Below are 15,294 nucleotides of genomic sequence, written 5' to 3' on the forward strand. Positions count from 1 at the left end.
AATGGGTTTCATCTCATGTGCCAATTTGAAGGATTGGAAGAAGCTGCCTGTGGCATGGAGTTGACAAGTTTTTGAGGCTAACCTAGGAAAATGACTAATGTATGGAAGCTGTCACCTTAACATGTGTTCCCTGCACGACGCTCTGCTCTGCTGCTGTCCACTGCTGCCCCAGTGACCAGCTCCCCAAAGACCAGTCAACAAGAATCAGTGTGAAGTGCAGTTGGAACACAATCTAATCCAATCAATGGTTTTCTGTTTACTTTTTCTTCTTTATATTACCACCAATTTAAGAGAGACATACCGTTATCTAAGAATAAGATTTCCACTTTAAAATTAACATAAGTTGTATAAAAGTATTTTACATTAATCAAATGTTACTACGTACCTCTTTGACTACTTTTTTCTAAGGCTACCTAAATATTTCAGTAAACTTAGCAGGCGTCAGAGTTTCTGAGAGAAGAAATGAGAAGAAGCAATATGTGCCCCCCAGCTATCATAGGCTGATCTCGGTCAGTTGTTGGCTGATGCTTCTCCCGACTTCCAAAGTTCTCGAAAGCAACGAACGTGTCCAGCACAAACTGACCCTCTCCAGGTGTTTGCTCCAGTGCAAGGAAAAGGCAAACACACCATCACAATCAGATCAATCGTCTTTGAAGGCTCAGGGCAGCGACAGACCAGGTGGGCCCCTTCAGGAGGCCACGGATCCAGTCTCTCCTACTGCACTGATGCTTCCTTCTGCCAGCAGTTCCCGCTCCGTCCTGCCATCATCCTGGTACTCATCTAGCCACCTGCCAGGGAAACCAGGAAGATAATTAATAGGAGAGAGTATTCAAAGAAGGCACATTACTTAGAACAGAAAATAAAATACAGAAAGGATTTAAAGAGGCCTTCAGGGAGAAGCTCAGAAATTTTAAAAAGCATTTAATATTTCAAGCCACACCAAATTATCTTTAGGACTGCAACTTCAGCAAACCTTTATCCTATACTCTAGTTGCAAGGTCACATTGATTCATCCTGAAATGTTGCTTTTTAGAAACGTCCTACGGTAACATTGCAAATATTCTAGTATATCTTAAAATCAGTAAAAATGTTTCATTTGGAGTTTCCTTACTGGAATCTTTTATTTCTCTCCTTTCATTTGACTGGTAGGTGTATACAGTGGCTAAAACCTCAGACTCTGGAATAGCACTCTGCAAGAGACATATAACATGAGACATGTGTGTAAAAAAAGTAAAAAGAAAAAGAATGAATTTTAATATTTTTCATTTTAATAAATTCTAAAGATGATCATTTAAACATGTAATCAATATAAAAATTTATTGAGTCTTATTACTGTGATGGTCTGAATGCTTGTGTCTCCCCCAAATTCATATGTTGAAATCCTTTGGGAGGTGCTTACATCATGAGAGTAGACCACTCAAGAATGGGATTAGTGCCTTTATAAAAGAGGCTTGGAGAGATGCCTTGCTCCTTCCACCATGTGAGGACACAGCAAGAAGTCGGCAGTCTGCAACTCGCAAGAGGCCTCTCGCCAGAACCTGACCCTGCTGGCGCCCTGATCTTGCACTCCAGCCTCCAGAATTGTGAGAAATCAATGTCTGTTGTTTATAAGCCACCCAGTCTGTGGTATTTTGTTATAGCAGCCTGAACCGGCTAAGACAATTACATTCTTTTTTATCCTACATCTTTGAAATCTGGTATGTACCTTACACTTACAGCACATCTGAATTCAGAACAGGCACAGTTCAAGAGTGCAATAGATACTTGGCTAGTGGCTCCTGGATGGGACAGCGCAGTTCCAGAGTTAGAGCCTCCTTGATCTGAATCCAGACTCCACCAATCGTATTTAGGTAAGAAACTTAACCCCTGTGTACCTCAGCTTCCTCACTTCTGAAATAGAAGCATCACAGAGCCTACCTAGAGGTCTGCCGTGAGGACCAGATGAGTTCATGTGTGGAGTTCCAGCCTCACCAGGGAGCCATTTCATGGTCAGAGTGTAATAAATGCTAGCTATGGACATTTTTCTGATTTTCTCCTCAACCATGCAGAAGACAAGTGTGTGAACCTAAAAGGGTCCCACAACAGAATAGACCCCTCCACATCAGTTTTTTATAACTCCACAATAAAGTCCTAAATAATTTCTTTTTCAGAGATCTTTACTTTTCTTATAATTGGACGAGGACTTGAGTTTTAAATGGCTGTTATGCTGGGTAAACTAGTAAAACCTGTGTCTTCTAAACTCTCAAAATTTCAGTAGCATTTTCTGACAAATCAATTTTATAGTGAATTCAGTAATTTGTGCAGAGATCTCTTCCTCAGAGGTAATTCACAAAATCATGGTGATGTAATGGAAACAACAGATTGATAGACACTAAATTAAAACTCCCCAGAGTGCCCAAGAGACCAAGAGACTCTGCTCTCTGACTACTTGTCTATGATTTGTACACGTTGTTTCATCTCTTTAGGTGTCGGTTTTCTCATCCGTCAAATAAAACACGAGACAAAATGGTATCTATGGCTTCTTCCACCTCTAATGGAATAGCAAGAAAATGTCCCTCTTTTCTTCCTTATGTAGCTCTGGGCCCTCAGAGAGAAGGAGCAAGGAAAACTGCTAATATTGCTACAGTTCAGTTAATGATAATAGAGCAATGACAGGCCTGTGTGTAGTGTTTAACATGACATAGCATAATACAGTAAAATATTTAAATATTTTCATTGGTCTCATTTTGTTCCTTACAAAACCAATTTCCAAGGTTTATTTTACATTTGTAATTTTTGTTATTCTACATTTGTAATTTTTGTCTGTGATTATTCTAAAATGCTAGCTGACCTTGACTTCTACTCCTTTGCATTAGCTCTGAAGAGAAAATGACTACCATTATTACATGCTCTGGATGATTCTTGATTTTTTAAATGTGACATATTTATAATTTTTTAAATGTGACACCTTTATCAAAATGCTAATCTTTTATTTACACCTTAGATTATTCCATATTTACCAATGTATTCAGAGCAATAAAACTATGTCGTATAATATTAAACATAGCTTCATATGATACCAAATATCTAAATGTGATATAGAACCAAATGTCATATATACGTTGGCCAGCATAGCAGCCAATAACCATCTGTGACTATTGAGCACTTGAAATGTAGGTAGTACAACCCAGGACCTGAATTTTTAATTTTATTTGATTTTAATTAAATTTATTAGCCATATGTAGCTAGTGGCTACCATATGGACTGTGCAAGTCTAGAAGTGTAGATTTTTAAAAATAAAAGTCAATTGTTTGGAGAGTTCTAAATACTTGACATATGACCTAGAAATAAAAGTGAGTTTTTCTACTTCATTTGTATAAATGACATTGTATCTAAAGATTTTTAATCTAAAATAGATTCTATAACAATAACATTTATCACCATGGAGCTTTTTTTTTTTTTTTTGCTGTGGAAGATTTGCCCTGAGCTAACATCTGTTGCCAATCTTCCTCTTTTTTTTTGCTTGAGGAAGAGTAGCCCTGAGCTAACATCTGTGCCAGTCTTCGTTTATTTTGTATGTGGGTGGCCACCACAGCATGGCTGACAAATGATGTAGGTCCACACCCAGGATCCAAACCTGTGAACTCGGGCCACTGAAGCAGAGTGCATCAAACTTTATCACTACACCACAGCGCCCGCCCTATCATGGAGCTTCTAATAATTGCAAGACATTTTTGCAGTTACTTTATGTACATTGTGTGAAATCTTCAAACAATCCTGCAAAATAGGTGTTGTTATTGCTATTTTACGTAAGAATAAACTGAGGATCCCGGAGCCAGTCAGTGAAGGAGCTGTAATTCAAATCCAGTTCTGAAAAACTTCAAACTTTGCTCTTTTCACTCCCCTTTAAGAAATAAAAATATTTATTGCAAAAAATAAAAATATAAGGTCTCCCAGAACTTTAATGTTATAAAATGGCAATAACTACTACGAGCACATGCATTCTAAATGGATGCGTATTAAGAAAACAAACAAACAGACGATCAGAGAAGTGTTACAAATTTTGGTCATCCAGAATGCAACTCCTTACTAAGTTTCAAAAGAATGGATATTTCCTAGAATCAAAACTATTGTAAGAGAAAATCCCCTCAGTCAACCCACGTGCTTCTCTGCGTGTCTGAAGGTGAGTACAACACTTTAGGAGACAGTGATGCCAAAACACCTGCTAAACTCAGAGCACCCCCAGCTCTCTGGCTTCATTTAGTACCACTCCCTCCTCTCTTATCATTAAGTGGGAGCTCCTTGAAGACAGGGACGCTTTATTTTTTTATCTCTATATATCCAGGACTTGGTATAGTACCTGACATCTAGGAGGCATGCAATGTTTCTGCTTGAATAAATGGATGAATAGATGAATAAACACAGTTCATGAGTTCTCTAGATTCAAGGAACATGCAATCACATAGCATCCGCTTTGGCCCATGAGCTCTCGCATAGGTTTCTATCATGGCCCTTAAGACACTAATGTTTGTTCTCACGTGGGCATCCACTGAGTCCTCGAAGGCAGAGACCATACTGCCTTACTGCTGGATCTTCTTGTCTATTCTACTTCTTGATGTGGTAGGTGGTCAGTTACTATTTGTACAATGACTAATGAATGAATCAACATATTCTATAGATTAATTAATAACAGAGGGAAATTAGTTTTGTAATTTCTATTTGTGGTGCACTATTTTTAAAGGTGTATTTGATATTCTATTCATAATAAGCCTATAAAGTAGGATGGTCTGATTTAATCTTTCTCATCATAAAATTTTGAAAACTGAGGATCAGAAAGTGTAAGCGATTCAACTATGAATGGCCACTGAATTACAGAGCTGCCCTTGCAACTTGATTCCCCTAACATATTATATCTACGCCATATTAGAATAATGCTCTAGAGTTCACAGTTCATACATATAACTTCACTTGCTTTTAAATGATTCAAATGAACTAGGAGGAACAGGTATTATCTCTGTTTTACATATGAAGAAATTGAACCTTCGAGAAGTTGGGAGTAGTACACGTGTTCGCAGAACTAATGGGGAGCAGAGCAGGTGTTGGAGAAACAGAATCAAGAACCTGTTTTCTAAGTCCTAACAGTATTTTTTCCATTTTAGAATGCTTATTCCAGAAAAGAAAAACATTAAACATTACAAATAAAGAGGGAATTAGTAGTGCTGATAAAGAAGAGCTTCTTAGGGCCTGGCCCGGTGGCTTGGCGGTTGGGTGCGCGCGCTCCGCTACTGGCGGCCAGGGTTCGGATCCCGGGTGCTCACCGACGCACCGCTTCTCCGGCCATGCTGAGGCCGCGTCCCACATACAGCAACTTGAAGGATGTGCAGCTATGACATACAACTATCTACTAGGGCTTTGGGGAAGAAAAAAAGGAGGAGGATTGGCAATAGATGTTAGCTCAGAGCCGGTCTTCCTCAGCAAAAAGAGGAGGACTAGCACAGATGTTAGCTCAGGGCTGAACTCCCTCGCAAAAAAAAAAAAAAAAAAGAGCTTCCTAGGAGAGAAGGCCTTCAGCTCTGGTTTTAAAGGAGGGAAGGACGTGGTCAGACAGACAGGGGGAGGCATGCTCAGGATACAGCTGGAACAAACTGGACAAAGGGGCGCATAATTTTGCATAATGAGGTGTTAAGTAACAGCCCACCTGTTGCATGGAAACAGCACCTCTTGATTGCTGTGTTCCTCTTCAGATTTAACAACAATGCTCTCAAGAAACCATCCATTACCTGTATAAATTGACAAAGGAGATCACTTTGACTCTTAGCATAAAATATAGTAGTATTGTGATTTTACTCCTAGATTCTCCAAAGGGTCTTTTTTAACTACACTTGTCAGGCAACTTGGGAACAAAAATACGCACATCCGAATTATACCAGTAGAGAAACGAAAGCATGAGTGAACGACCTAATTACTCAGATCAGTAGAAGCAGAGGAAAAGAGAAGATTCCCTATCGGGGACACAAACCCTCTACGAAATTCTAAAACAAGTATCTAAAAGCTGAGAACAAAGAGAGAAGTAAATTCACATGAATGTATTTCAATGCATTATTTACAGAAGATTGATATGTTTAAATAATAATATAAAGTCAAAATCATCACTCTTAATGGTGAAAATTTAGAAATTATCACTGATTACTGTACTTGTCAATGCAATTAAGGAGAAAAATAAGAAAGAAAGGAAAGAAGGAAGGAAGCAGAATGAAAGTAATAGGTGTTAGAAAAGAAGAAACAGAACTGTCATTATTCACGGATAATGTGACTTTCTAAATTAAAAACCCAAGGAACTTATAGAAATAGTGTAGTTAAGAGAGATGAGAAAAATGGTTAGGTATATAATAAATAATAAAAATCCATTACATTTCTATTGACCAGAAAAGAATAGTTAAGAAGCATAATTCAATGAAAGTTACAATGTTGAATTGCTATAAAAATTTAAGAATGTAGGGGTAAACCTAAAAATAGATGTAGTATAATTTATAGAAAAATTATCTAAATTTAAGGAATGACAGCAAAGAAGATATAAACAAATAGCCAGCTATCCCATATTCCTGAGTATGAAGAAATTATAGAGATGTCAGTTTCTCTCAAACTAATCTAAATTCTCAATGTAATTAAATCAATTTCACCACAGGGTTCTAAAAGAAAATTGACAAGCAAATGATAAAATGTACATGAATGAGTAAAGACCAAGAATATCACAGGCAATCCTGAATTAGAGTAAGTTAGGAGATTCATCCTACCAGTTATCAAAATTTATTATAAATCAATACTAATTAAAACAATACAGAATTGGTACTGGCATAGATAAATTGACTGATGGAATGGAAGAGAGGACTCAGAATTGACCTACACATTTATACAGACTCGAGACAGGCAGTCCTTGCTCTGTGTGGTAGCACAGAACCATGAATAGGACTACACGCTGAAACTGCGCCAAGCAATCGTAATAATCAATGGGGAAAATTACGATTGTTCAATTGTTAAACGTTTTTGCCAAAACATCGAAAACTTTCTTACTGTTAATTATAAATGTATATGAAAACGAAAAAATATCAACACTAATATTTAGTACGTTGTAATTTAAAACTTTAGAAACATTGAAAATTAAAAGGTGTATTTCTTGGTAAAGAAACTTACCAAAAGTAGTTTGAATGGTGCTTGCCTTCTTCCCCTCATCATAGAACTTATAATAAAGACCAAGCATCTTTTCTATGCCTTAGCAAATTGTCAAATTCCTTTCTAAGTTTCGATCAGCTTCCAACATTTCATCCTCTGTGCTTTTAATGTCATAAAATATCTCCAAGAGTTCCTTTACTGTGAAGTTTTTACCAACATCACTTCCTCTGGGACGTGTTCATCCTTTTTGTCACAACCACTTTCCTCATTTATAGTCATAAGTTCCCTTCACTAGATTCCTCTGACTGCTTATCTAAAGTCTCTCAAACAGTGACAGTGTCAACATTCCCACGGGCAGATATTTCTTCTGTAACTCCATTTATGTTTGATTTGAACTTCACTTCCAGTATTATCACTTTTTGTTTTTTTAATGTGCTTTCATCTTTGAAGTACACATTTTTGTAAAATGTCACGTGGGTTTATCATGGGGAGACAAGGAGTCAATACAATGACATGCTCTGCTGTCTGTGCCTGAATTGTGGAGCAGACGGGCAGTGACCCGTCACCGACAGACTTTGAAAGAAGTAAAGTGATTGGTCACTGATCTGGATGTGCATCTGTTATCCATGTAGTGATTTGTGGACTGAAGAGCTAGCAGTGAAGTGTGTACTTTGTGCAATCACAATTAGCACACTGTGGTAACTGAAATTTGAACCATTTTGTTGGAGACTTCTGTTATTTAACTAAATCATTGTAATTGAAATTTGTGCCTACAGAAACCATGCAAAGCAAAGGCTGCCAGTATCTAATAAAGGTGTCTTTGTAGAAAACTCAGGAAAAGATGCAGTAGGTGATAAATAGTGGGTACAATTTGTTATCTACACAGAAAAAGTGAAAGTGAATTCCATCTTCACGTCATACACAAAAATCAACTACAGATGAGTAAGCACCCAAATCTTAAAGACAAGACTTTATATATATGTGTGTGTGTGTGTAAACATACATACATACATATGAATATCTATCCATCTATACATATATGGAATACCCTACGGGGAGGGAAGACTTTCTTAAGATACAAAATGTGCTGATCATTAGAAGAAATACCATATTGTTAAATTCAACTACATTAAAATTAAGAATTTCAGTTCATTAAAATATACCAGAAACTGGACAAGATGCAGTGGTAACTGCCAGCTGTTGTCCCTTCTTCAACCACTGCAATGTTATTGCCCACTTCTCCCAAGGGTCTGCAGCTACAGATAACTATGGGACTAATTTGTCAGTAATGAAATGGGACCAGAAGTAATGTGTGCAGTTTCCACCTCACCTACTTAAAAGACATTGTTGCCATTGTTTTCTCTCTTTTTCATGTGTTGTGACCAGCTCTGACCACTCAGAGGAGGATGAGATCTAGGTGATGGTATAAGAACAGGATGAAAGGACCCTGGATCCCTGAGGGCTGGGTGGAGCAGAGCCATCACAACCACTCACTTTGAGACCGTTACCTGAGAGTGAAATAAATTTCTATCTTTCGAAAACCCTTTTTTGAGCATTTTTTAATTAAATGTCCTTTGACTTTATCCTAAATATTATAGACAAGAACATGTATTTCCACAGAAGAGGAAATTTAATAGACAAAAATGAAAGAATGCTCATTCTTCTTAGAAATCAGTGGAATGAAAATTAAGACTACAATAGGATACTATTTTATACCCCAAAATTAAGTGTTTCAGGTGTTTGTGAGAATATGACACAATAGAAATTCTTATACACCGTAGGTAAAACTTAGTACAACCACTTTTGAAAAAAGTGGTTTGTCTTATAAAGCTGATATGATCATCTTCTTTGACCCAGCAACTGACTTCCATGGATTCAGCCTAGGGCAAGGTCCCGCAGCCTCAGCACTGGTGAGATTTTGGGCTTGAGAATTCTTTGCTGTGGGGACTGTCCTGTGCAGTGTAGGATGTTTAGCAGCACCCCAGGCCTCTACCTCTACTAGGTACTAGTAATACCTCTTTCCCAGTGTGACAATCAAAAACAATCTCCAGACACTGCCAAATGTCCCTGGGGGAGGCAAAATCACCCCCACTTGGGAACTGGCACCCTAGAGGAGCTCTTGCTTCTATGCACAAAGAGATGTGCACAAGGACATTCATTTCAGACTGTTGGCGACAGTCAGACTGGATACAACTCAACTACCCATTAACATGAGATGAATAAATTAATTACGTGTTATCATGCAATAGAATGTTACACGGTCATGAAAAAATATCTATAGTATCACACAAGAAAGTGAATGAATCTTAGCAACACAATCTTGAATGAAAAAAAAAATCAATTCACAAAAGACTCCATACAACATGTCACAATTTTTACAAAGCACGAAAAGTATCAAAAGTATTTTCAAGGAAGCCTACATAAGTACGAAAGCTTTCTTTTTTTAAAGCAAGGCTAAAAAAATCAAGAAATGATAAAAAAAGATTCAGGATGGCTACTTTGGGGGAGAGGATAGGAGCAGCAAGTACAGGTAGAATCGCTGGTATTGGTAATGTTCTAGGTTCAAATTGGGTGGTAGGTTATCAGACTATACAAATTTTGAAAATTAACAAAAAAAACACAGCCTAGATACTCTATCACGGCAATTTTTTTCTTTTAATGAAAAGAGTGTGCACAATATAGGAAGTATAGTTTAAAGAATTTAAAAATTATATTATAGTAACTACTTTCAACTTTCCTTAACTAAGTTTCAAATACCTTAATCCCATCAGTCAGAGAAGCCCATCAAAATGGCCAAGTATCCCGCCAAAACCTAGCCCTCACCCCAGCCTGCCTGTCATGTTTTCTTCTTTTCTTGGGGGAGATCTTCATGTGCTTCTGGACTACGCTCGGTCCCCTTGCAGTGTGGTGCAATAGCACTCTGAGGGTCACTTTCAGACGATATGTCCTACTTTGTCATACTTGCTTATTTCGTATGTGTCTGCCCCGCTGGGCCCTGCCTGTGAGGGAAGAGACCCCTGCATCTTGTCCACGTTTGAATGCCCAGCCTCTGACAAAGTGCCTGGCACATAGCAAGCCCACAACAAAGAACTCTTACATCAGAAGGCAGTGATTTTTAAGGAATGTTCTGGGGACCACATGAATCAGAATCCTCTAAGGTGCTTGTTTAAAAAAAGCATATTTCTGAGGAGTCATCTACTGCAGGGAAACATGATAGATGCAATTTTGAAACTGCTTCATAGGTCTGGAGATTTTCCACACACACACACACACACACACACACAATAAAGCTTTTGTCTTCCTAGGAAATTTCCTTCAGAGTAACACAGTAGTGAGCTTTTTAAATCATAAAATAAACCTAACCTGTCAACACTTAATTTAACTATAATTTCTCAAAACAAAATTATTTTCTCATCTCAATTTTACATAACCTGTACATTTATCTTTTCTTTCACTTGCCTCTTATGCTACTTTTAATAAATTTGCAAAACAAACTTCTTACCACGCAAGTTAATCTTACCTGGACCTGTCCCATCGTGACTAACCAGAACTTTCTTCAGTTTTCCAAGAGACACTGCCTCAATAGAAAAAATATCAAGCTGCACGATAAAAAATAAACTGAATGACCATTAGGACATTTCCTTTCTCTAGAAAAAAGTAGCATCACTATTAGTACTATATTACTACATTACTACAGTGCTATATATTACTACTATATTATTATTACTAGTGCTATAAAAAATTACCATTTACATTTTATATGCAAAGTCCTACACTATGCCTTGTGGGACATACACAAGCAAGTAATGTATAATTCTTGTGCTCCTCAAGTACAGTCTAGTAAAAAAGATTTTAAAAATTTAATGACAACACTTAAGTCTACTACTACTAACGATACAAACAGCTCATATAGTCCTTACTAGACACAAACCCTTCCAGGTGTTTCTCACATATTAACTCGTTTAAGTCTCAGAACAGTCTGTGAAGTAAGTACCACTCATTCTCTTGTTTTACAATTGAAGAGCCTGAGAGACCCAGAGTTCAATTAGTCGCCCAAGGTCAACATCCAGTGAGTGAGCAGACAGGGATCAGACCCGGGAAGGCTGCCTCCAGGACGTGTGCTGTTCACCCTTGTTGCTTGCCTCTCAGCAGCTTTTGTTTCTAAATAAACTATGTATTGAAATATGTATGTGTACATTCACAGACATATGAAGTTTTAAATTATTAACTAGATATAAAGTATACAAATTACAAATACACAATACACTCAGTGCACATGTCCATGCAAGTAATACCATGTTAACCGCACCCCAAGACCTCTCCATGGCCCATCCCAGTCATTATCTCCCACAATGGTAACCACTATCTTAACATTTAACACTTTTAATTAGTTTCGTCAGATCTGGGACCATAAACGGAATCATACAGAAAGTACGTTCTCTTTCTGCCTGGCTTGTTTCACTCAATCTTTGTGAAATTTATCCATCTTGCTTTGTTTAACAGCATTTTGTTCATTTTAATGACTGAATATTATTCCACATTATTCATCTGTTCTTCTGCTTATAAACAAAAATTATTTCTGGGTTTGGGGTATTACAAATAACGCTGCTTGGAACATTCTTATATATGTCTTTTTATGTATATATGTGTACATTTCTGTTGAAGAAATGCTGCTTTATAGAGTGTTAGTAGATAGTCTCAATTGTCCAAAATGCTTATACCAACGTATGCCCTGGATGCTCGGCGTATAAGAGGTCAGTGGAATCCACAGGCTGATCAATACTTGGTATTGTCCTTCTTTTAAAGTTTAAGCCATCTGATCGTGCACAGTGACACTTCATTATGGTTTTCACTGTATTTTCCTGATTACTAATAAAGTTGGGTATGTTTTTCATGTTTATTGGCTATTTGGATATCCTCTTTTAGAAAGTACATATTTAAATACGCTCACGTTTTAAACTGGGTTATCTGTCTTTTTCTTGTTGACTTGTGGATGTTCTGTACATAGTTTGGAAACAAGTACTTTGCTAGTACATATTTTACATCTTCTCCCACTTTCTGATTTGCCTTTTTACTCTCTTAATGGTGTCTTGAGGAACAGAAGTCTCATGTTAAAATGGTATAATTTATCTTTTTTTCTTTATACTTAGTGCTTTCTCTGTTTTGTCTTTAAAATCTTAGTCTATATGTGTACCCCTATGTTTATAGTAGCATTATTCACAATAGCCAAAAGGTGAAAGCAATCCAAGTTATAAACAAAATGTAGTATATACACACGATGGAATATTATTCAACCTTAAAAAAGGAAATTCTGACACATGCAATAACACAAATGAACCTTGAAGACAGTGTGCTAAGTGAAATAAGCCAGTCACAGAAAGACAAGTACTCTACGCTTCCACTTAGATGAGGTATCTAAGGGAGACAAATTCATAGAAACAAAAAGTGGAATGGTGGTTTCCAGGGGCTGAGGTGGGGGGAAAGAGGGAGGGGAATGGGAGTTATTGTTTAATGGGTATAAGGTTTCAGTTCTGCAAGATGAAAAGAGTTCTGGAGATGGATGGTGGTGATGGTTGTACAACACTGTGAATGTACTCAACACCACTGAACTATACACTTAAAATGGTTAAGATGGTAAATTTCAGGTAGTGTTTACCACAATTAAAATCTTTTTAAGATCCTAGGCTACCTCCAGGATCATGAAGATTTTCTCTTATGTTATCTTCTAGATATTTTATTTTTTTACCTTTTACATTTATACCTAAATTTGCATAAGTTGATTTTTACGTTTTGTGTAAAATAGGGCTTATGATTTCTTAATTTCTATAATGATATCCAATTTACTCTCAGAACTTATTGAAAAGGCTATCCTTTCCCTGATGCTGCACATCAGAATATGTGGCTCTTTATCTGGCTTTATTCTGTTTCTTTGCTCTATTTGCCTTGCCTTGTACCAATTAATGCTTTCTTAATTACCTTGACTTCATAGTAAATCTCAATAACTGATAGTGTAAGCCCTCCAACTTTGTTTTTCTCAAGATTTATAATCTTCAAGATTATTTTGAGTGCACTTGACTCTGCATTTCCACATAAATTTTAGAATTAGAATGCCAATTTCCATTAACAAATATCTATGGGATTTTGGTTGGTATTGCATTGAAACTGCAGATCAATTAAGAGAGAAGTGAGAACTATATAATATTGAGTCTTCCAATCCACAAACGTAGTATATCTCTATTAATCGATGTATTTTTAAATTTTTCCAGTAATGTTTTGTAATTTTCCATGTAGAAGTCTTGCTGTGGCCACTATGGTGCCTGTTGTGGAATGGGCCTGTGGATAGGGTAAGCACGATGGCAGGCATGGAGGCTCTCTGTGCACGGCCCTAGGACATATGCTTCCTCCTCCTAGGCCACTTTAGTCACTGCTGCTATTGGTGCCCAGTCTGTCAGCTGAGGTCCTGGAGGGATCCTGTTCCTGCTGCCAACACCAATAACCTTTTTACACTTATATTGGCCCTTCATCTTTCCTTCTCTCCTTCTCTACACTCCCTCACTGTGCTTCCTGGGATCACCTCCCCCATTAACCACCTGTAGCACATGCCCCGGGCTCTGCTTTGGGAGAACTCACACGAAGGCCTCACTTTTTGAGTGGGAGTTTATGAAGGCCTATCTTTACAGTGTGGGCCCAGACTGAATCCCAGCCCCATGAGATCTCCTAAATCTCCGCACAGCATCTCAGGCTTTCCACTGCCACCTCTGATTGGCTTCTTGCTTCTAAGCTTCCACTTACAAAGGGCAGAAAGCTATACTGAACGTCAGGTTCTCCTCTGCACCTCCTTTCTCTCCAAAATCTTGGAATCCTCAAGCCCCACCTGCCTTAGCAGCTCTCCAGTGCCTTTAAAACAAATTTAAAACTAGTTGTCAGCAATATGGACATTTTGTTACAAGCTAGACCGCCCTCCTTGGAAGCAGAATCTTGGTTGTTTTGTTTCTGTTTTTGTTTTTAGTAGAAGAAGAAACTGGGAGTTACTTATGGCTGCATTGTTCCTGGTTAATCCAAAACAATAAGATGTTCACCAGGAAGTGACCACACCTTCCTGTACTTCCCAAGTGGTATCAAATGAGCATCTCAGGAATTTTCTGTTAGTGTCTTTTAGTTAAAAAAATTAGAGGAAGCATGGTGGGTAAGAATTGATAAGGATTTTCCTATTACCTGTCCACGCAGAAACATGACTTTGTTATTTTTGGATTGATGAAGTCTTCGATTTCCCGAATCTCCTCTGGTGCCAATCAGGTTGATAAATACATTAGACTCTGTCTCTGCACCTGGCTTCCTGCCAGTGTATATGTAGATCTCATAAGCCACCACTGAAACGTCAGAAATCTGATATTACCTTTCTCATTTTCACTTTCTTTTTGAATGTATTACATACCCTGGGAGGGAATCAGAATGTTCTTCAATGTAGTTGACATGAGTATCTCTATGGTACCTGCCCCAGCTCTTTTTCTTATGTGACTCCTATTCAGACATACTCTTGGCTATTTCACGTTTACCTCATTCATACAGACTCCAGGCTACCCTCAGGACTACTGTTTCAAAATAATTATTGTTAGCAATTATGCACTTTCATTAACCACTACACTTTCACAGTTATTATAAGTTGTATTAAAAAAAAAAAAAAACTCTCTTCTGTCTTAATTAGAAGAAAGGGGCAATTTTTCCCCCTGAAGTTTGGTTGTTCTAATCGTAACTGGTCACTTGTGCTGCTACTTCATAGAGATTACTACTCCAATAATGCAGATTTAATAGCCCTCTTGAGAAAGAAAAAGTACAAAGATCCTAGAAAGATGCAAATTTAAATATAATTTTTTAAAAAGAGCCCAGTGAGGTACCAGCAAATTATAATCCACTATATTTGACCTTAGAATTAAGGCAGTTTCTGAGACACAGGTAGAAGCCACTAATTAGAAGAGATTGCTCTTGCTGATACTACTAATGTGAATAATATCTTGCAGACAATGAGTACTTTTTATTTCCAGTCCTAGAACTCTTTATAGATCATACTCTATGCAGTTGAACAGTGCATTTATAGAAATTCACATTAACATTTTCCAAAGAACTCAGACATGAAAATTCAACAAG

At 37.5% G+C, this 15,294-nt stretch overlaps 1 protein-coding gene across 1 annotated transcript in view; it reads right to left on the reverse strand.

Moving 5' to 3' along the window:
* Positions 1–651: 651 nt before the first annotated feature.
* Positions 652–15,294, reverse strand: part of RP1 (RP1 axonemal microtubule associated) — a 280,695-nt gene continuing 266,052 nt past the window's right edge. Inside the window, exons 26-29 of the mRNA XM_014791537.2 lie at positions 14,365–14,519; positions 10,670–10,748; positions 5,678–5,759; positions 652–788 (exon numbers count right to left, since the gene is read on the reverse strand). Of these exons, the coding sequence (XP_014647023.2) occupies positions 689–788; positions 5,678–5,759; positions 10,670–10,748; positions 14,365–14,519 (416 nt within the window). The 3' untranslated portion in view covers positions 652–688. The remainder of the gene's footprint in view (positions 789–5,677; positions 5,760–10,669; positions 10,749–14,364; positions 14,520–15,294) is intronic.

Source organism: Ceratotherium simum, chromosome 31 (assembly GCF_057802395.1).
Source record: "Ceratotherium simum simum isolate JZ-2026a chromosome 31, ASM5780239v1, whole genome shotgun sequence".
NCBI classification, from domain to species: Eukaryota; Metazoa; Chordata; class Mammalia; order Perissodactyla; family Rhinocerotidae; genus Ceratotherium; species Ceratotherium simum.